The 23,304-nt window shown below is 40.3% G+C and overlaps 1 protein-coding gene across 1 annotated transcript; it reads right to left on the bottom strand.

Annotated features, from left to right (window-relative positions):
* Nucleotides 1–209: 209 nt before the first annotated feature.
* On the bottom strand, nt 210–18,416 carry LOC121980032 (L-aspartate oxidase, chloroplastic-like). The gene is made up of 4 exons (XM_042532005.1): nt 18,369–18,416; nt 2,012–2,064; nt 625–967; nt 210–380 (listed from the first exon to the last, which is right to left on the bottom strand). Exons 1-4 carry the CDS (start codon nt 18,414–18,416, stop codon nt 210–212), a joined length of 615 nt encoding a protein of 204 aa, XP_042387939.1.
* Between the last annotated feature and the right edge of the window lie 4,888 nt (nt 18,417–23,304).

Below are 23,304 nucleotides of genomic sequence, written 5' to 3'. Positions count from 1 at the left end.
TATACATTATTTAATTTCCTTTTCTTCCATAGCTGAGGCCAGCAATATCTGAGTGTGGATTCAGTTACCCTAGTTGCGCAAATACTGAAGAAGAAATTTGACTATTAATATACATTTAAAAGGACTATCTTCCACCAAGGAACCCCCTCGGATGGAAGATGAACGGAAGTAATGGAGGTGCTGGAATGAACCGCCGCCAACCTCTGCCTCTACCGCCTGAACCCCAATAGGAAGAAGTGAAGAAGACCGCCATAAGGTGAAGCACCAATGAGAATGCCCCCTTCCCTAGCTAGATGTAACTTCCCATCGTCGCCGTGATCAAATGAAGCACCAATGGCAATTAATTCCTTTACCCGATCTGGGCCCTCTGTGCATACAACCTGAAGTTGACAATGTTAGAAGGTAATTGGATAATCCTCTCAGATATTTGTAATAACTAATAATCTACTATTAAAAAGAAGCCACATATCACTGCTTCGAAATTCTTATCCACTAAAATACCATCACAATATACACAATGAGCATACGTGGATCATACTTCATCAAGAGAGAAAAAGCTACAGGATACCAATATGCGTGAATCAAGAATAAAATTGTGAAATTAGAAACACCAAGGAAGCTTACTCTAACAGTCTCTTCATCGCAAAGATAAGCCCCAGCAATGATTGTGTCTTGCATGTGGCTCTCTACGGAATCTGAAGGGCACAAAACAGCACTAACTCCACCTTGAGCATAATTTGTGTTGCTCTCCTGAGGTTCAGCTTTAGTAATTATAGCAACAGATCCATACTTTGAAACTTCTAAGGCATACCGTAGTCCAGCAACACCACTGCCAACAACTATAAAATCAAAAAACTTTGTATCGCAATTGCTGTCTTGCGAGCACGTAATTCTAGTATGTCTATCTGCAGCAGTCCTCCTGGTAAATAGAGTTTGGACAGAGCGAACAGTTGTCCCATGCCCAAACCTGGAAATGGTACAAAACCTGACAAAGAAGATAGTACAGGTTGTTAAATGTAGTAGGATTGTTTCACCTTTGGTAAAGGAGAAGAAGTGGAAGGGCGGTGGCGTCGCGAGCCCTAGCTCGAGGAGAAGTCGCGCGAGATCAGAATCGGGGGTTCTGGTACTGTGCCGTGCGAAGAAATAAAGGAAAGGGAATGGTTTTCTCCTCCTTTAATCTGGGCCGTCCGATTTGATGAAGATGGATCCATTTGATCTAGTTGATGAAGAGAAGAGTGGTGCGGATCTAGTTGCCTTCTTGCTTCGATCCAATGGTCCATGTAGCTTCAAATCTGGATGGAGGGTTGGATGGCTTAGATCTGAATGAAGGAGGAAGATTTCTCTTAATCTGGATCAATGGCTCATATTAATTCTACTTGATCTCCATCATTTGACCTCCAAATAAAGTCAAATTTGGAGGAGGAGCGTCTTTCGCGGAGGAGTCGCGAAGGAGGAGTCAGAGATAGGTTTTTGTTCGTTTGAAGAGTCACAGAGAAGTGAGTTTTAGGTTTTTTTTCATGAAGTTAAAAAAAACTGTTGTGTTTTTAGGATTCAACAACATTCAATAGACAACAGTTTAATAAAACTGTTGTATATTATCACATAAGCAACACTAAAAGACAATAGTTTTTTAAAACCGTTGTCTTTGACACACATTAGACAACAGTGTTTTGAAAAACTGTTGTTATTTAAAAAATATTATGGTGAACAACAACAGTTTTCAATAAAACTGTTGTTAAATGGAAAAAAGACAACAATTTCTTGAAAAATTGTTGTCTATTAGGTGTGGTTAAATCCAGTTTTTCTTGTAGTGTCTACTAAGAGTCAAAGGAAAAGCAAGGGATAGTGAGTACAATAACTCAGTGGGTAGAAGAAGATAGTGCATGAATAATATACGGACAAGAGATCAAAAGATGCAGTCTCAGGTAAAATACTTACTAACCAACGTAGGTGTCCCGACATATTCATTAGCTAACTAAAAGTATAATTAATAACATAACATTTGACTAACCTGGTCAACCAAGTATAACCAACAAATTGGGAGTACATATAGTACATCCAAATCTGCATGAACAAATACATGATGACATATAGCAAGCACATAACAAATACTGATTGTGGGAGAAACGCTCTACCACGAATGGTCCCGTGAGCAGTCAGGATAAATGAAAAGTTACTGTCTGCAGGCAAACTCGCTACCACGAATGATCTTGTGGGCAAATAGGATAAGAAAATAGTCACTATCGGCAGGTGAACTTGCTACCACGAATGGTCTCGTGTACATACAAGGTATATACATAGTTGTCTAGTTATGGACTACACGCGAACTCACTACCACGAATGGTCTTGTGGGCAGTCATATATATATATCATGATCGCTGACGATTCTCTCAACCATGACTGGGAGACAATGGTCAACAGGAAATATTAACGATCGCTGACAACTCTCTCAGCCACGAATGGAAGACAATGGTCATGGTTGTAGGATACTAACCACGAGTCTAGTAGGATACTCAAAATACTACACTATGGTATTATCTTACTAGTGTATAGTCATGAGCCTATATAACAAGTAAGGTTCTACTTGGATACTCAGTTTCCGATACTACGATATAATCCTACTAAAATATAAGCAAAAAATAGACAATCGAGTTCCCAAAACACTAGTCAACCAATCTCATCAAGAGAATATTAGTCATCTACTATTAATATCTCAACTAATTTCATAGTATCATCATATATATAATAAACAATGGGATCAAGATCAAGTAATACTAGGGGTTGATCCGAAGGGAAAACTCTAGTGGAATACGCTACCCCTCTACTAGGGAGTAATTCCCATTAAGTATAGGTCAGTACCATCTCACTAACATATATGTCCTCACAAATATATATACAACTATACTACATATAATATCAATACCCTGCAGGCACGAGCCTAAGTATATAACCATACTATAATATAAATGCATGAACATAAGCCTACAACTAGATTATGGTCTGGTACTATCATGCATATATATAAATCAAATCATGAATAACAACCAAGACTGCATAGCTATCAACAATAGATCAAAGTATAAGGACAAACAATAAGGTATCTAACTCAAGAGCAATATATGACAGATTTAAGGTAAGCGAGTAACTGTGACCTAATCAAAGCATGATAGTAAACAATCATGCACTACAATCAAAGCTTGCAAAAGACAAGCAGAATCTACCCACCTCAACTGTAGAATCATCATAGCCATCTTCAAGCAAGTGAGGTTTGCTTCGATCTCGAATCCTATGTTGGATCTGTTAGGATCTTAGATGGCTAGAGGGGGGGGGGTGAATAGCCTCTTAAAAACTTTAACAAGGATTTCTACAACGAAACTTGTTAGCACAGCGGAATTAGGAAACTAAAACAAGGAGGAAACAAACACACTAACACAAGGATTTACGAGGTTTGGGGATAACTTGCCCCTACTCCTCGGCGTGTCCGTAAGGTGGACGACCCCTCGATCTTCGGTAGATCGCACCCCGGAAAAATTCTGGCTCAAGATCCTCCTTCTCGGTGGAGTAACCTCTCCACAAAGTCTCAAGAAATATATATGTTAAAGCACAAGACTTACAGAGCTCGGTGGCAAAGAAGAATTAACTAACGCTTACAACCACGCGAGGATCAGTGGAAACAGAGAACTCACAAAACAGCAGTTTTTCACCCGAGAGCTCAAGAACTTAGCACTCCTCAACGATCAACAGAACTTTCTTTTTCTTACTTGCTTCTTGTTCTCTCCTCTCGCTTTTTACTGCTTCTTAAGCCCTGTCCTCTGCTGTCACGGATCGTGGTCAATCTGCACAGAATCATCGCTGCAGCCAATCCCTCTTCCTCCTTACTGGTTCTCTGAACTCACTCCAATGAAATCACAGTCTTCACTGGTGTCTTCTGAGCTTGAACCAATCACCAGGAGTCAAGCGGATCGTAGCCAGATCACACCAGTAGCCGTTGATGCCTCAAATGCACCATGCGCCGCGAATCACAGCAGAAAGGCCATTTGTCGTATTCCTCTTATGGACTTAATTTGAAATTAGGCTTGGAATGATACTTGTGATCCTGCAAACTCAAAAGCTAACAGCACAGAGGTTATATCACATGAATCAGGCAGATCAATGGAGGAATCGCAGAAACAGCGAACAATGTGGATCGTGTGTGGATCGGTCACCAGACCGATCCATGGACCGATCAGGACATATCCTGATCGGTCCACAACTTGTATGATCGGTCATGGAGACCGATCAGGCTGCGGGTGGATCGGTCTCCACGACCGATCCCCTGCCTTCTTCTCTTCGTAATGCCTTCTCCTGATCGGTCTCCAAGACCGATCAGATTGCACTCAGTGTGCTACTGAGTGTTTCCTGATCGGTCTACAGACCGATCAGATTACACTTAGTGTTCTACTGAGTGATCCAAAACTTAGTTTCACTGGATCGGTCTGCTGACCGATCCACTGTCTTATGTATCACTGGATAGGTCTGCCAACCGATCCAATGTACCATGGAATGTCCACTTAGGTCCCTCTCTGACTTAATCCGGAGAACAAACTACCGAGCCCTCTCTGACTTCATCAGGTCCAGAGAATGAGCTACCGAGCCCTCTCTGACCTAGTCCGGAGAACGAGCTACCGAGCCCTCTCCGACTTCATCAGGTCCAGAGAACGAGCTACCGAGCCCTCTCTGACCTAGTCCGGAGAACGAGCTACCGAGCCCTCTCCGACTTCGTCAGGTCCAGAGAACGAGCTACCAAGCCCTCTCTGACCTAGTCCGGAGAATGAGCTACCGAGCCCTCTCCGACTTCATCAGGTCCAGAGAACGAGCTACCAAGCCCTCTCTGACCTAGTCCGGAGAACGAGCTACCGAGCCTTCTCCGACTTCATCAGGTCCAGAGAACGAGCTACCAAGCCCTCTCTGACCTAGTCCAGAGAACGAGCTACCGAACCCTCTCTGACTCCGCGTGCCAAGTTTCCAACTTGGACTTTTCCCTTCCACATGATCAACCTTGATCAGTAATCAATCCGAGTTCAATTAACATATGATACAAACTTAAATCAGTGTCAACATCAAAACAACAGCCAGGTCAGACTGTATCAACATAAAAGTCGGGGAGAAAGGCTGCTCGAGGAGAAGGTCGAAGTTGGGTTCGAGTGGGCTCAACTCAAGTTAGCCGGAGAATCACCTACACGAAGAACTACGTGATGAGATTAGCGTTGAGCTAAGTTACCCTGTGGAAGACGCCTTCGATAAACAGTATGAAGGCGCCTTCCAGCCTTTGAAGGTGCCTTCCGATAGTCATTAGCCGCGGATAGAGTTTTATCTGCAGCGAATAAAACTTATCCGATGGAAGGCGCCTTGGACCTCATTGGAGGCGCCTTCAAACTGCGGATAGGATTTTTCAAGGGCTATAAAAAGACCCCTGGACCTAGGAAATAATCAACAACTCCTATATTCATTTCCTATCTTATTTCTAAGCGTTGAAAGAGTATAAGAGGCTTCTCCACCTTCAATGAAGGAGACTTTTTAATACTTTCATTTGTCTTGGATTAACAACCACCCAGTTTGTAACTAAGTAATTTCTTAGCCTCTTTTATTTTTAGTTGTTCAATTTTTTTATTATAATTGTGCTACTAATCTAAGTTGGAAGATCAGGAAAGGTTAATTTTTGTTATATAGGCAATTCACCCCCCTCTTGTCGGCTCCGCTGCGCCAACAGGTATTTCTATATTTCGCTTTGCCAGTTTGTTCCTAACTCTATTAGCGTTTTATACAGAGTCATTATTCTCTTCTAGTTGCCCCGGAGTCATCTAATTCGAATCCACCATTCATTCTTCGACGTAAGAGACCCCAGTTGCCTATTGTGGACATCCCATTTTCAACTCAACCCGAGCAAGGGCCCTCACTGTTGGGATGTATACTATAAGCCTAGCTTTTGTATGAACATCTATTTTGAAATATTTTTGAAATGAGATTCACTTTGGTCAAATGTCTGTATTTTATATTTATATATATGTCAATGCAGTTGTCCATTTAATTTATATTGTAGATAACATGGTATGTGGTGCCACATAGAAGATCATGTTATCCATTCCTTATAAATTATAAATAGTAGCTCACAACTAAGATGAATTGGGATAAACCATTGGAACGGTTGTAGTGTAATTTGGTATTAGTATGTCTTGACTATAAAATTACACTAGTACATTATTTGTGTATTGAGTAGGACCGTTTGTGGTTGTTGGATTTGTGCTGACTACATAAAAGAACAGCACCTCTGTTATTATGGATGTGCGTCCTCTTAATCCCTATATAATAACAGACACGTATACTTAGTATTTATTTCTTTAACTTATCAATGTGTGAGATTTATTCGTTAAATCAATAGGCCCGATGAGTTGGGAAATAATACTGTTTATATGGTGTGTTGTTGATTATAGAAGGAATCTGTGTCCTAATTATTTAGGTTGATGATGCCCCCTTGAGGAGCTCATAAGGAATATCATGTAAACCTTGCAGGCGAACTTAGTCCGGCATGATAATAAAGTTGAGTGGTACTACTCTTGGAATCAGATGTTAATTAATTGAGTTGTCAGTAACTCATTTAATTAACGGGCATACGATATCTTAAACACGGGGAGATTAACGCACTCATAATAAGAAGGAGCCCATATTGTAATATGGGATTGGTACGATAGTTCAATAATAACCCTTTAGTAGTATGAGTTATTATTGATGGACTTGAGTTGAGTGTTTGGGCCGAACACAGGAAGCCCAAGCCCATCAGAAGGCCTACACCAATTCCTCCTCTAGGTCCCTGTTGTAGCCTCTATATAAAGTCTTGCATCCACTCATCCATGAGAAGTTGGTTTTGGTTTTTCGACACCACCTCCTCCTCTTTGCTTTCTTAGGGTCAGCGTCACTTCTTTGTTTTCCTAGGGTCGGTGGTCCTCTTCCCTTGCTTAGGGCCGGCGCCTCCTCCTCCTTGGTGGCCGGCGCCTCCTCCTTTACTCCTTGTTGGCCAGCAGCTTTGGAAAGAAGCGAAGGGAAGGGTGTTTGTTGTCTTGGTAGATCGTCGCCGACACAACATCCAAGAAGAGGAGAGGAATACAGCAGAAGATCAAGAGGTCTTTAGCTACAAAGGAAAGGTACAACTAGTTCTTTAATTTCGCTGCGTAATTAGTTTAGTTTTCTTTGTATCGATTTTGAATACCAATACAAGAGGCCAGCGATCTTGTACTTCGATCAAGGTGTGCTTTGATCTGTCAAGAACTTGCTTGATTGATCAAACACATGTCCGATCGAATATGCAGGTTGCTAGGAAAAGTTCTGTACTTGTACAATTTTTGTAAGGGAAAATTTAAACAAAACAGAATTCTAGCACCTTTACTCAGCCATCCTTCCAGTCCCTCAAACAAATCTGGCTGAGGTTGTTCACTCAGCTGGACAAATGGGGACCAAGAGGGCATCGGTCCACCGTTTGGGGGAAACCCTTGATGGAGACAGTAAGGCATGTTTCAGAGGGGCCACCTTTTCACCCGCTTGGCCCCTCCACCCCTTTGTCCTCCATGCGTCCTAATCCAACCCAACCTACTCTAGGCGCGTCAACTTCCAGACCTACTACACCTCGTCGATTCTTCTCCTCGATTGATGTGCCTTCTCAGTAGGGGATAGTTTTCGACCCCCTACCTCACTCGGGAATAATAGAATTGAAGGGCTAATAGCAGAAGCTGGGATAGACTCAATGGAACAAATAAATGTTGGCTTGGTGCCCACTAGGGTGGACGTGCTCGCTCAAGATGCTTCGCGGTAAGCCCTTGAATTTTCTATTTTAGGCGATTGTCTTGGTGTGCTTCTAACCTTTTTTCCTTTATTATTTTTTTGCTTCTGGGTTGAACTTGAGCCAGCTAGCACTGGATACGTACCGTCAAAATAAAATTCTGAAGGGTTGCATAGTAGAGCTAGAATCTCATCCCTCTAATGCAATTTCAGAGGTACATCGCTTGCAGCTTGAGGCAGAGACCCTGATGGAACTAATTGTTGAGAAGGAGAAAGCTCTGAAGGAAGTTATATGGGTTGCGGATCTTAATCAAGAGAATAAAAAAAAGCTAGAGGTCCACTTGTAAACGATCGAGTCTAAATGCGAGTGGAGACCTGCATGAAGGAAAAAACTACGACAGACCTAGCGTAGAGGATTGCTGCATTGGATAGCCTGAAAATGCCCTATGCTTCTCAGGTAGCCTATCTAACTAAGGAGCTCGAGTCTAAGAATATGATAATAGTAGATCAGCAGAGGAAGTTGGACTCTCAGGCTACCGAGTTAGATTCCCTACAAGCTGAGCTAGAACAAACCATGTTGGAGTTGACAACCTCGAAGGCTAACTTAGAGGTTTATAAAGCGGGAGAAAATGAGCGCTTCAAGATTGGGCAGGCGGAATACCTTCACTCGAATGATTTCGGGTTGCAGTTCGACTATCGTATTACCCAAACACTCTCTTATGGAGCCAAGAGAGCGGCCTGTCAACTCCAAGAGGAAGGTTATCTAACGGCTAATCCTCTAGAGGACTTCTTAGACCATAATAGAATCATAGAAGAAATTTCAAACGATGTATTTTCTAAATTCAAGTAATTAGCCTCTGTGTACCCCAATATCCTTTGGTTGCTAAACACTGTCCTTTTTTCTTATGTTGTGTTTATTGTTTGTCTACTCTCTACTTTCTATTCCATATTTGAACAACACGACGAGGTAAGAATAGGCCTGAGTAGGCAATTAATATGACCACCTCACGGAGGTGATTGAGATGAGACGAGTCAGGTAGGGTAGTTGTTTAGATGAGTTAGGAGTCAGACAAGGCGGCTGTAGAGATAAGATAAGAGCCGAGCAGGGTAACTGTTAAGATATATATCCATCCAAAGATTTAATCTAATCAGGAAAGTCATTGGGACACGTGAGCCATACATGCTTATAACTCATAGTTGAGATGAGAGTCTGGGACCTGACCGAATGTTCATTGGATGTAGAACCTTGCTCACTTATAACTCACACTAGGCGAGAGTCTAGAAGGCGCATGAGCCATGTACGTATATAACTCATCATTAGGATGAGAGTCTGGAACCCGATCGAAAGGTCATTGGATGCAAGAGTCTTACTCGCTTATAACTCGTACTGGGACGGGAGTCTAAAAGGCGCATGAGTCATACTCACTTGTAACTCATTACTTGGATGAGAGTTTGGGACCTGACTAAGAGGTCGTTGGATGCAAGAGCCCTGCTCGTTTATAACTCACACTGGGGCAAGAGTCTGAAAGGCGCATGAGTCATGCACGCTTATAACTCATCACTGGGATGAGAGTCTAGGACCCGACCGGGAGGTTGTTGGACGTAAGAGCTCTACTCGCTTATAACTCGCACTGGGGCAAAAATCTATAAGGCGTGTGAACCATGAACGCTTATAACTCATCACTAAAATGAGAGTTTGGAACCTGATCAGGAGATCGTTGGATGCGAGAGCCTTGCTTACTTATAACTTGTACTAGGATGAGAGTTTGGAAGGCATGTGAGTCAGCACACTTATATCGCACTGGGGCAATAATTTGGAAGGCGTGCGAGCCATGCATGCTTATAACTCATCACTAGATGAGATTCTTGAACCTGACCTGGAGGTCGTTGGATGAGAGAGCCCTACTCTCTTATAACTTGTACTAGGGTGGGAGTCTGGAAAGGGCGTGAGCCATGCACGCATATAACTCATCACTGGGATGAGAGTCTGGGACCCGACCGGGAGGTCATTGGACGTAAAAGCCCTGCTCACTTATAACTCGCATTGGGGTGAGAGTTTGGAAGGTGTGTGAGTCATGCACGCTTATAGCTCATCACTGGGATGAGAGTCTAGGACCTGACCGAGAGGTCATTGGACGTGAAATCTCTACTCACTCATAACTCACACTAGGGCAATAGTCTGGAAGATGTGTGAACTATGCACGCTTATAACTCATCACTTGGATGAGAGTCTGAGACTCGAATAGGAGGTCGTTGGACGTGAGAGTCCTGCTCGTTTATAACTCGCACTAGGGCTAGTATGGAAGGCGCGTGAACTATGCACGCTTATAACTTATCACTGAGATGAGAGTCTAGGACTTGACCAGGTTTCCCTCACTGGGTGACCACTAGGCATGTGAGTCATGCACGCTTATAACTCATTGTGGAGATGAGAGTCTAAGACCCGACCATGTTTCCCTGGCCGAGTGATCACCGGGTGCGTAAGTATGCATGCTTGTAACTCATCACGGAGATGAGAGTCTCACTCTTATAACTCATCGTGGAGATGAGAGCCCGGGACCCGACTAGGTTTCCTTGATCGAATGATCATCGGGTGCATGAGCCGTTCACGCTTATAACTCATCACGGAGATGAGAATCTAGGAATTGACCAGGTTTCTTTGGTCGAGTAATCACTCAATGCATGAGTCATGTACACTTATAACTCATCATTAGGATGAGAGTCTGGGACCTAATCAGGTTTCCCTGGTCGAGTGATCACTAGGCGTGTGAGCTGTGCATGCTTATAATTTATTGCGGAGATGAGAGTCTTAGACCCGACCAGATTTTCCTAGTTGGGTGATCACCAGGCATGTGAGCCGTGCACACTTATAACTCATCGCGAAGATGAGAGTCTTGAACTCAACCAAGTTTCCCTAGTTGGGTGATCACCGAGCGCGTGAGTCATGCATACTTATAACTCGTCGCAGAGATGAGAGTTTGGGACCTAACTAGATTTCCCTGGCCGATGATCACTGGGCGCGTAAGCCATTTACACTTATAGCTCATCACGAAGTTGAGAGTCTGAGACTTGACTAGGTTTCCCTGACCAGGTGATTACTAGGCGAGTGAGCAGTGTACACTTATAACTCATCGTTGAGATAAGAGTTTGGGATTTGACTAGGTTTCCATGGTCGGGTGATCACTAGGAGTATGAGTCGTGCACGCTTATAACTCATCGTAGAGATGAGAGTTTGGGACCTGACTAGGTTTCCTCGATTGGGTGATCACTGACGCGTGAGTCATGTACACTTATAACTCATCACGGAGATGAGATTCTGGGACCCTTTCATTAGATAAAGATTGATACAAAGGCAGTATTCTCCTTAAGTGCGGTAAGAGTAGAGGTAATTTGCTCTCCATGGCCGATCCTACTTTTTACCATTGGCTTTCTTGAAGGCAGTAAGCACCAGACACGAGATTTTTTAATGATTTTGTATGACCCCTCCCATTAGAGTATTAGTTTAGTCACCTCTCCAACCTGCTTTACCCTCTTCCATACTAAGTCACCATTTTTGAAGAAATGGGGAATTACTCGCCGATCATAATTTTGCCTTATTCATTGTTAATAAGATGTTAGTAAGGTGGCAATTCTTTCCCTAGTCTCACTAATAAGGTCTAGCTTAGGGAGACGTCGGTTGGAATTATCCTGGTCATACAGTAGTCGTCGGGTGGCCTCCTCGTCGACCTCCATGAGAACTACTTCTTTACTGCCATAGACGAGGTGGAAAGGGGTGAGCCCGATGCTTTCCCGAAGAATCGTTCAGTAAGCCCATAGGATACTAGAGAGCTCCCCCTATTGATCTCCCGATTGGTAACCTTGGTCTGACCATTGCTCTTAGGGTAGGCCATGGAGATGAATGCCTGGGTGATGTCAAATCCTCAGCATCACCCTTAAATTTTATGCCCCTGGAATTATCGGTCATTATCTGAAACTAACTTAAGAGGAATTCCAAATTAGAACAAGATATTAGCCCATAAGAACTTGATCATGGACCACTCAATAATTTTGGTCAGGGCTTCCACTTACCTACTTGGAGAAATAATCCACTGCTATGAGGAATGGACCCACAATATCTACCTCCACTGGTCGAAACGACAAGAGACTATTGACGTTTTCAATGGCTCGGTCAGTGACGAGGTGTATTTTGATGCATTTGGAAAGAAACACATGTAGCTACTAATCGACTGGCATCTGCCTATAGAGTAGGTCAAAAATAGCCAGCTAGTATTATCTTGCGGGCTAGCATCCTTCCCCCTGCATGGGTACCGCAATAGCCTTAGTGAATTTCTTATAAAATATAATCAAACCAGTCTGGCTCGACGCACTTGAGCAGCGACTATGAAAAATAATCATTTATATAGCTGGTATACGGTCAAAATGAAATGGCTAATCCTCTCTTAACTAGCCGACCTAGGCAAACTCGAAGTCTATTGGCAAAACTCCTTATTGTAGATATAAAGTGATTGGGGCTCTCTAATCGATCAACTCCTCCACATTGACTCACAGGTCGATTTGAGCTATGAGTAGACTTTGTGCCATTGGGCGATCGAGGATCCAAGTGGATAACGAGTTGGCCATTTTAGCCAGTTCATCTGCCTTATGATTATCAGATCGGGGTATCTTGACTAGCGTGACTTGCATAAAGCTTGCTATTAGTTTCTCATAGGCTTCTTTGTACATCTGCAACTTCTCACTATTGATTTTGAAGTTGCCCGTCACTTATTGAGCCACTAGCTGAGAGTCCGAGTGAATGATTACCCTGATGACCCCTACATGTTTAGCTACTTGTAGTCCAGCCAACAAGGTTTCATATTCAATCTCATAATTAGAAGCTTGAAAGTTTACCCGGATAGCAAACCGTAGGATGCCCTTTTGCGGGGATATGAGAAGAACGCCTACACCACTTCCTTGTCGAGTCGTGGATTTATCTACATAAAATTTTCATATTCCCTTGGACTCAGGTTGATGCACTTCAGTTAAGAAATCCGTCAACGCTTGGGCCTTGATGGTCGTCCGGGGTTGATATTGTATATCATATTCGTTTAACTCAGTAATCCATTTAATGAGTTGGCCGACTGCTTCAGAGTTGATGAGGACTCTCCCCAACAAGCTATTAGTGAGCATGGTTATCGGATGTGCCAAAAAATAAGGTTGTAAGCGGCAAATAGTAAGGACTAGCCCGTAAACTAACTTACCGAGCACAGTGTATCGAGACTCGACTCCTTTCGATAAATGATTAAAAAAGTACATCGGCTTTTGTACATGCTCGTGTTCTTTGACCAAGGTTGCCCCCACGACTTCCTAAGTGGCCGACACGTATAACTAAAGCGGATCTCCTGTGATAGGTTTAAAGAGGGAAGGTAGAACCTCTTAGTGTTGTTTGAGTTCTTCAAAGGACTTATTGTACTCCTCGTTTCACTGGAATTTGGCCACTCGGTGGAGTACTTTAAAGAATGAAAGAGCCCGATTCATCGATCGAGATATGAATCTTAAGAGTACTGTGATCCGCCCTACCAAGTTTTGGGTCTCCCTGAGATTTTGCGAAGCTTGCATATCTTGGAGTGCTTGTACTTTTTTCGGGTTAGCCTTAATATCCCGTTTAGTGTCAAGTATCCCAAAATCTTCCCTCCTTTAGCTCCAAATAAACATTTGAGGGGGTTCATCTTTAACCTGTACTACCGCAGGGTGCCACAAGTTTCTTCGACGTTCGCAATAAGATATATTGCTTGAGCAAATGTAATGAGGATGTCATCTACATAGACTTCAACGTTCCTCCCAATCTGCTTTCGGAAGATCTTGTCTATCATCCGTTGATATGTGACTCCTACATTTCTTAATCTAAATGACATAACTTTGTAATAGAATGTGTCATCTATGGTGATGAAATTGACCTTCTCCTGTTCCTCTAGGATGAGGGGGATTTGATGATATCCCTGATAGGCATCCAACATACAGATTTGCTCACAACCCAAAGTAGAATCAACCATATGGTATATCCATAGAAGCAGATAACAGTCTTTGGGGTTGACCTTATTGAGGTTATGGAAGTAAATGAAGACTTACCACCTATTATTACATTTAGATACCAGGATAACGTTAGAGAGCTATGAAGGAAAATGTACCTCCCTGATGTGTCCCGCTTCGAGGAACTGATCCACCTCCGCTCGGATAATTTTATTCGAGTCGATTGAGAAATCTCTTTTCCTTTACTGCACCAGCCTATAATCAGGCATAAGATGGAGCATGTGTTCTGCCATGGTGGGGGCAACTCTGGTCAGCTCCTTAGGGGACCAAGCAAAGACATTCTAGTTATGTACTAGACACTTTACTGGGTTCTTCTTGTTGGATCGTGAAACGTCGATAGAGGGGGGGGTGAATATCGATTTGAAAAACCAGCGTTAATAAGAGTTAAGTGCAGCGAAATAATAAAAAACTTAAACAAACTGAACACGGTGTTTTTTACTTCGTTCGGAGCTTGTGACGACTCCTACTCGAAGGCCCGTACTCCGTGAGTACTTTCGTTGGGCAATCACTAGCAGTTCGAAAATGATTACAATTTAAAGTACAGGAATGCTAGCAAAATAATGAAAATACCGACAAGAATTAAAGAAAAGGAAAGGAGCGTGTTGTCGGATCTTTGTTAGCGTCGCTGGAGCGCAGAGCAGTAGAGCAAGCAGTAGAAGACTTTCTTTCTGTTTATATTCTTGAAGCTCCCCTCTGACCCTTCTTTTATATGAAGCTCGGGGCGCCCCGGATCCCTTCCGGGCGCCCTGGTGGGACGTGGCAGGTCCAACCAGCAAGCTCCACGTGGCGACGCGCGAGTTTGGATAAAACTTACCTCCGGGCGCCCGGATCCCTTTCGGGCGCCCGGACCTCCTATTTCTAGGAACTCCTTCTCCTGCAAAATAGAGTTAGTCCGAGGTAAATATATATCCTGTAAAACAGATTGTTAGCACAGTTAAAGTTCAACAAATTAATAGAAAAAAGTATGACTTAGATTCCATCTTTCTGAGACTAGAATCTAGTCACGATCTCGACTTAGATATCCGAAATGGATCTAAGCTGGATCGATGCCTAATGTTCCCTTCCCGGGAATGCGTCCTCGCAGTCACTCCCCTCCAGTGACTTACCTTACTTACCTGCCAGACGTCCGGTCAGCCCTTCGACTCGTCTGGACTTCTCACTAGCTATCCGGTCAGCCCGTCGACCTAGCTGGACTTCTCGCCAAGCGTCCGGTCAGCCCGTCAACCCGCTTGGACTTCTCGCCAGCTATCCGGTCAGCCCGTCGACCTAGCTGGACTTCGTGCCAGACATCCGGTCAGCCTGTCGACCTGTCTGGACTTCTTCTGCACACTCGATCAGAGTTTTAGACAACAACAGACTAACTTAACCTGATTTGTCATTCATCAAAACCTGGGTTAAATCGTTAGTGCTAACCGCACCAACAATCTCCCCCTTTTTGATGGAATGACAACCTGGTTAAGTTAGTGAAAACACATGCAAGAAACAACATGCATTTATGTGGTTTTAAAGTTAGTTTGTATTTTCAAATTGGTTTAGACTTAACCACCTAACCCTCCCCCTTTGGCATTCATCAAAAATAAGCATGGATTAAGTAAGCATAGATTTCAGACAAAGAGAAAAAAATGTCAAGATAATCCGGGGGAGTTTAAACTTTTGAAAACTTGTTTAAAGCATTAGCTTTTAGATTTTAGAAAAATAGCTAAGTTTAGATAGACAAAATCTCAAACACAAGTGTATAAGTTCTAAATTTCAAGATCAAATTTTAAATTTTCAAAACAAGTTTCAATTTTGAAATGCTTTTCAAATAAGTTTTCAAAAAAATTTCAAAACTGAGTTTGAAAAATTTATTTTTCAAAACTGATTGAAATTTATTTTTCAACACTAAGTTTGTAAAAGATTCAATTAAGGAAAATGATTTTGAGAAGCTTAGTTTGTAAACTTAAGTTTTGAAAAATCTAATTTCCACAATTTTCAATAACAAAGCAATTTTTAAAATTAATTTTTGTAAAATTTAAACTTTCAAATCAAATTGTCAAAATTTAAGAAAAAAATTCAATTTTCAAAATCAATTTTTTAAACAAAAAGTAAAACCCAAAACAACTTAGTTTTATAAGAGTTAGTTTTCAAAAATAAGTTTAAGAAATATTTAAGAAAACATTTTTCAATCACTAACATCTTTAAAAAAACATTTAAAAAAAAATTGCACATTTTTAACCAAGTTGAGTCAAAAATAAGTTCAATTTGAAAAACTGAAGTAGTTTTATTTCTCCCCCTGAACCTGACATTAAATCAAATGTCTAACCAGTTTGTTACTGACTGACTTATCAGAAGATAACAACTTTCACTCGGTTAGTCAAGTTAAATTCAACCTTAGCTTGATTAATGTATATTTTGTATTTAACGCCCAGACTTATGTCGATGCACTGAAATAAGTATCTTAAGTCTTAGGCAAGTGGCCTATACATCTCACCCCTTTCTATGTTCGTCAAACACAAGCAAGGTAAGCCTAGGGCTTTGGTGAGATGCTCAAAACTAGTCCTATGGGTACATGCTTTCTAAGGATTTTAAACTAGTCTAAGGCTAAAAATATATTTAAAATTCTAAAAATAGGAAAGTTTTGAAAACAAAATATGTTTTAGCCTATAATTTGAGAATAACCATTTTTGAAAATATTTTTGAAATTTGAAACTCCTAGTCTATGAAGCACATTCCTAGTTTTCTCCGCAAATTGCTAAATTCACTTTCAGGGAGTGGTTTAGTGAATATGTCATCTAAATTTGACTTGGACTCAACGTATTTGAGTTCAATGTCACCCTTAGTAACATGATCCCTGATAAAGTGGTGCATGATTTCAATGTGTTTGGTTCTTGAATGATGCACTGAATTTTTTGTTAAATTTATTGAGCTAATATTGTCAATTAAAACTTTGACATTTGTGATTTTTAAGTTGAAATCTTTTAAAGTGTGCATCATTCATAATAATTGTGCTACACATTCTCCTATGGCTATGTATTCTGACTCAGTTGTAGATAGTGCAACACAATGTTGCTTTCTACTAAACCAGCTAACAAGTGAGGGGCCTAGTAGTTGACATCCACCACTTGTACTTTTGCGGTCTAATTTGCATCCCGCATAATCTGAATCAGAATATCCTATTAATTCAAAGTCATTGGTACTAGGATACCAAATTCCTACGTTTGTTGTTCCCTTAAGATATCTAAAGATCCTTTTGACTTGAGTCAAATGGGATTCTTTAGCACAGGTTTGGTATCTAGCACACATACTAACTGCAAATAAGATATCGGGTCGGCTTGCAGTTAAGTAAAGTAGACTACCTATTGCACTTCTATAATACTTTAGATCCACTGGTTTTCTATTTGGGTCATTGTCTAAGATTGTGTTTACTGCCATGGGTGTTTTTATTTCTTTTGTATTTTCTATTCCGAATTTTTTAAGTAATTCTTTAGTGTATTTATGTTGATAAATGTAATTTCCTTCATTTGTTTGTTTAATTTGTAATCCTAGAAAATATGTCAATTTTCCTACTAAACTCATTTCAAATTCTTGTTCCATTAGGTTGATAAATTCTTCTAAAAAGTCTGAGTTAGTTGAACCAAATATTATATCATCTACATATATTTGTGCTATAAATATGTCATTCTTTAGTAATTTAACAAACAAGGTTGGGTCAATTTGACCTTGGTTGAATCCTTTGGATGTTAAGTGATGTTAGCCTTTCATACCATGCCCTGGGTGCTTGTTTAAGTCCATATAATGCTTTCTTTAATTTAAAGACATAATCAGGATGTTCTAGATTTTCAAATCCAGGAGGCTGACCTATATAAACTTCTTCTTTTATCATTCCATTGAGAAAGACTGACTTAACATCCATTTGATATAGTTTGAGTCCCTTATGGGTTGCATAACTTAGTAACATTCTAATGGATTCTAATCTGGCTACTGGGGCATAGGTTTCATCGTAATCAAGTCCTTCAACTTGACTGAACCCCTTGGCAACTAGCCTAGCCTTATTTCTAGTAATTTCCCCAGATTCACTTAATTTGTTTCTAAATTGTAAAATACGGTACCCAAATAGTATTTAAATAATAAGGTTATTGGACAAATAATCTTATTGGATTTTTCAGGAATTTTTAGAAATTTTCTGGGATTTAAACGGAGTTCGTATGACACGTGTTGAGGGGATGAACCGGTGGGGCTAATTGGAAGCCTATTTGGAACACCATTTAAGTGGGAGTTGATTGAGGAAGTAACTTAAGTTTTAATTGGAAAAGACCTAAGTTTTAACGTTATTATTTGTGCCCTAGTCTTCAGCCACCCGAGCCTCTTCCCTTTTCTTCCTCTCTCGCTCAAACCACCGCAAATGCCACCTCCTCTCCTTCGATCACCGGAGCTGGATCTGCCGCCAAGCTCCCGGAGTTGCCCTCCCTTCACGGGCTACCTTCGGCCAAGAGTAGGAGGTGCCATCCTCTCACGTGCGGCACAGTCTTGCGGGACCTAGCATCGTCGAAGACGTCGACCATCAGCAGCCCGTCGCCGGTGTAGATGCACACCGAGCGCCGTGTCGCCTTTACCACCGATCACCCTAGCGTTGTCGCCCCTTCATGTGAGCCTAGATCATTGCGGCTTAATTTCTCGATCTGCCGGCGCTAAGAGCCACTCGCACTCCACCCAAGTGCCGCCGATGATACACTTCTCTATTTCCCTCTTCCCCTCGTGTTCATCGCTGCCACTTGATCATCTACCCGAGCCCTAGAGTCAAGCTGATTTCGTCGGGTTTTCCTTTGCAGCTTGAGATTGGTTCTATCATTAAGGTAGGTTAAGGTACGGTGAGCACCTCTGTTTCCATTTTCTTTTGATCATTGGTTAAGACACTCATTCGATCTGTACATGGATTGTAGAACTGTTTTGTAGCTCTATCTCTGGTTCCAGCAGCTATCTTGATGTCCTTTTGGAGTATCTTTACCCAGCTCTGATTGTATCTGTGTGTGGGTGATCCATAGCTCAAGCCACAAGTTTCCAACAGCAATGTTCCCAGCTGCAAATCTACAACAGAGCGCATTGAATTAGGTAAGTTGTGGTTAGAATTGGATGTTTATTGAGTTGAAGCCATTCTATTAGTATTGTTTTGGTTAATTAGGATTTGATGAAAATTGGTTCATTTGGTTAAGGGATAAAATAGTGAAATTATGGATTCATTGTTTAGTTGAATATAAGTATGGGATTATGGACTTGATTAGTTGATATGAGTATTTATGTTTGGAATTTAGTTATCTAAAGGATGATTGTAATAACTGAGGCTTAATCAATATAAAATTGATTTGTATGGTGAATTGTGGAATGTTGGGATCTGATTATGGTTTGAGGTTGTTAGTTTACACTTAGTTGGTTGGGATTGATTTGGTGATGTAGCAGATTTGGAATTCGATGGAATGTTGAAGATGGAGATCGGATTTCATGGTATGTAGTGGTTTGGTGAGCATTGATCTATGTTTGTTTAAATTGGTTGGACTATGAAGTTATTAGGGTTATTGAATCTAATGTAGTTATGATTGATGGTGAAAGGGATTAGTCCATTTTATTGAGATAAAACAAGTAGAGTTGATTCATGTTGTCTAATAGGTGATACAATGGATTAAATGATGGATTTATAGATTTTGATTATGATTGAGAAGATTAAAGGAATCATAGGTGTGTGTAATTGATGTTAATCATATCGATTAGGGTTTCCCCTAATTAGTTTGGGTTTTAGGGTTTAGCTAGTTATTGCATATGTGGTTAGCTAAACTGTATTTTGTGTGATTTGCAGGGCGTTAGTTTGAGACGAGCGTTTCAACAGGGGATTGTTTAGCTCGATCTACATTTAAGGCGGATACTTCTTGCTTTATCTCTTTAGTATTTTGATCCTAGTGCATGAGCTTTATGTTCAGATAGTTGCCGTATCTATCTTGACTCCACTCTTATTTTTCCTGCGCTTGATACTTCCACTCAATCTTTGAGCTACTCATGTCTGTTTCTATACAGTCTCTTGTTGCTATCGATGATATTTAGCAGATACTATAGTACTAGGTATTGGATACCAGATACCAGACATTAGATAGTAGGTATTGGATATATACACTTGATACCATGTTTACATGCTTTGATTGCTGTTTATTTACACACCTTACTGAGCATGCTGGCTTCATGTAGCATACCTGTTTCTGTTTATATATATATATGATGGTTGTTGCATTATTCGCATCATGTCATTGCATGCATGTCGTCGACCATGTCTCCCTTGTGGTTGAGAGGGTCGTTGGCTAGAGCCGCACGCTCGGCCGCTCATGGGTAGTGGTAGCTGGAGCGTGCCGCTTGTCGCGCCACACACTCGGCCACTCATGGGTAGTGGCGGTTGGAGCAAGGACCCCGTCGCAGACGTAGCTATTCACCACTATGCACTGCCCATCCGGTCACTCGAGAGTAGTGGCGGCCTTTGGGTGGTACGGTTGTCATCGATCCGGCCTCTCGACCATACAGGTCGTGGTGCGAGAGGTGGGCGGGTGACCATCCGTATATACGTTGTTGTTATTATATCTGGTTGTTTACTTATCGTTGTTGTTTTCTATGTTGCTAGATTATCCGTTGTTTATTTATGTCATATGCTTACATAGGTTGAGATTTATACCGTGATATGTATTTAGACACACTGACTTACTGCTGACATGTATATACCTCACATGATACCATGTAGTTATGAACAGTCATGACTTTGCTACACTTTACCTTCTACCACTAGCCTAGGATATGGTTTCAGGTATGGATACTTATTATGATATCACTGTAGTATCTGCTATTTCCATACGAGACTGTATATCTTTACATCTCTAGTTCTTTACCATACTCATGCACTATCTGTCTATTATCCGCTGAGTTTTTATACTCACCACCCCGCATATTGGTAATTTCACCAGGTAACAGGTAAAAGAGTTATGGAGTCGCCTGGAGATCCTGTCCGCCAATCCCACGTCACATTCGAGGATGACCTTACGATTTTGGTATTTCTTACGTTATTTGTAGTTTGGGTTTTGTATTTGTTTATGTATTTGTATTCTCTTGTATTTGGTTTGATATTATTGTGTCAAGCCGAGCCGGCTCGCAGTTAGTTGCTTCATGTTTTGTGATCGTTATTTGTGATTTCCGCTGCGTTGATTTTAGTACAGCCGTTTGGGCTGATTAATATATATCATATAACTGCGTGGTTGTATTTATTTCTGTTCCAGCCGAGTAGGCTAATTATATAACTGCGTGGTTGTGTAGATATATTCCAGCCGTATGTGGCTGATGTATTTTGTATGTATGTTTGTCTCAGATTGTCACCCGTACAGGGGAGATGCTGCCGAAATTTTTCGATAAGGACTCCTCTGGGGGCGTGACATAAATACCCATTTTGTTTCTATTATTTTCTTATCTTTAGGTGGTGGTACTAGATCTCAAACTTCATTACGCTCAAATTGAGCTAGTTCCTCTTGCATAGCGATGATCCAATCTGGATCAAATAGGGATTCGGCTACTGTTTTGGGCTCAATTTTTGAAATCAGGGAAATTTAACTTAGGTTCCTAAAGGATGATATGGTCTGAACCCTTAGGTCTGGGTCACCAATTATTTGATCAGTTGGATGGTTAGGGTTGATTCTTATAGTTCTTGGAGGTTGATTTGCTTGAGTGTGTTCATCTTCTTCATGATCTAGGGATTGATTGGTTTCTTCAGAATTATTATTTTCAATAGGTTGAAGTTGATTTTGTCCTTGGGTTTCTTCAAATTTTACGTTTGTAGTTTCCTCGATTTTTAATGTAATTTTATTATATATTCTGTAACCCCTACTGTTTAGAGAATATCCTACAAAAATTCCATTTTCTACTTTAGAGGTAAATTTTCCTAAGTGTTCTCTAGTATTTAAGATGTAGGCTGGACACCCAAATACTTTAAAATATTTTATGTTGGGTTGTTTGTTATAAAATATTTCAAAGAAAGTTTTATTATGTCTTTTATTTAATGTTGTTCTGTTTTGTACATAGCAGACTATACTAACAGCTTCTGCCCAAAAATATTTAGGTAAGTTATACTCATTTAACATAGTTCTAGAGGCTTCTAATAAAGTTCTATTTTTTCTTTCTACAATTCAATTTTGTTGGGGGGTTTTAGGACACGAGAATTCGTGATGGTAGCCATTCTCAAGACAGAACTTGTTGAAATTATGATTTTTAAATTCTCCCCCGTTGTCACTCCTAATTCTTTTAATTTTAATATCTTTTTCGTTTTCAATTTGTTTGCAAAAGTTTGCAAAGATTTCAAAAGTTTTGTTTTTATGTTTTAAGAATTTAACCCAAGTAAATCTAGAATAGTCATCTATTATTACTAAGCAGTATAAGTTTCCATTTATGGATTTGACTCCACGGGAGTCAAAAAGGTCTAAATGTAGAAGTTCTAATATCGAATTGGTTTGTGGCTGATTGGTTGGTTTGTGAGTGGATTTTGTTTGTTTACCTTGTTGACAATCATTACATATGGTTGAATCTAGGTTAAGTAATTTCGGTAAGCCTCTCACTAGTCCATTTAATTTACTTATGTTTCTAAAGTTGGTGTGAGACATTCTCCTATGCCATAACCAAGTTTCTTCTTTTTGTGTTAAATAACACTTAATTGAAGAGGTGGTTAAGTTGATAGCATAGATGTTGTATTTTCTAAAACCTTTTAGACTTATAGTAGGATTATCTAGATGTTTGATTAAACACTCTGTGGATAGAAATTTAACCTTATACCTAGTATCACACAATTGACTTATACTCAGGAGATTGTATTTAAAATTCTCGACAAGTAGAACATTTGTAATTATGAAATCTATTTTTAATTCAATATTACCTATTCCGATTACCTTGAGTTTGTCGTTGTTTCCAAAGGCAACTGTTCCTAAGCTTTTGTCAGTGAGTTGAGTGAACTTGGTGTGATCTCCAGTCATGTGTTTGGAGCAACCACTATCCAAAATCCACTTGGTTTCCTACAATGAGTAGGAGTTAAGGTTAGTCTTTTAAAGTTAGTTTAATAATTTTAAAAGTTAAAATAATTTTTTTTTAAAGAAAAAATTTAGTTTGAATTCGAAATTTAATTTTAATTTAATTTAATTTGAAATTCAAAATTTTAATTTTAATTCATTTGAAATTTGAAATTTAATTTTAAATTCACAATTTAATTTTAATTTAATTTAATTTGAAATTCAAAATTTTAATTTTCATTCATTTGAAATTTGAAATTTAATTTTAAATTCGAAGTTTAATTTTAATTTAATTTAATTTGAAATTCAAAATTTTAATTTTAATTCATTTGAAATGTGAAATTTAATTTTAAGTTCCAAATTTAATTTTAATTTAATT

The sequence above is a fragment of the Zingiber officinale genome, chromosome 5A (genome assembly GCF_018446385.1).
Source record: "Zingiber officinale cultivar Zhangliang chromosome 5A, Zo_v1.1, whole genome shotgun sequence".
NCBI classification, from domain to species: domain Eukaryota; kingdom Viridiplantae; phylum Streptophyta; class Magnoliopsida; order Zingiberales; family Zingiberaceae; genus Zingiber; species Zingiber officinale.
Note: the sequence above shows the minus strand (reverse complement) of the source record. Positions and strands in the feature narration are given on the sequence as shown.

What these genes read in the sequence shown, in the direction of transcription:
- LOC121980032 (XM_042532005.1), bottom strand. Translation starts at nt 18,416, where the DNA reads ATGGTCGACGTCTTCGACGATGCTAGGTCCCGCAAGACTGTGCCGCAC. An exon ending in GGTTATACTTGGTTGACCAG is followed by an intron (nt 968 to 2,011) that starts GTTAGTCAAATG and finishes TACCATTTCCAG; the next exon opens with GTTTGGGCATGGGACAACTG. An exon ending in GCGATGAAGAGACTGTTAGA is followed by an intron (nt 381 to 624) that starts GTAAGCTTCCTT and finishes TGTCAACTTCAG; the next exon opens with GTTGTATGCACAGAGGGCCC.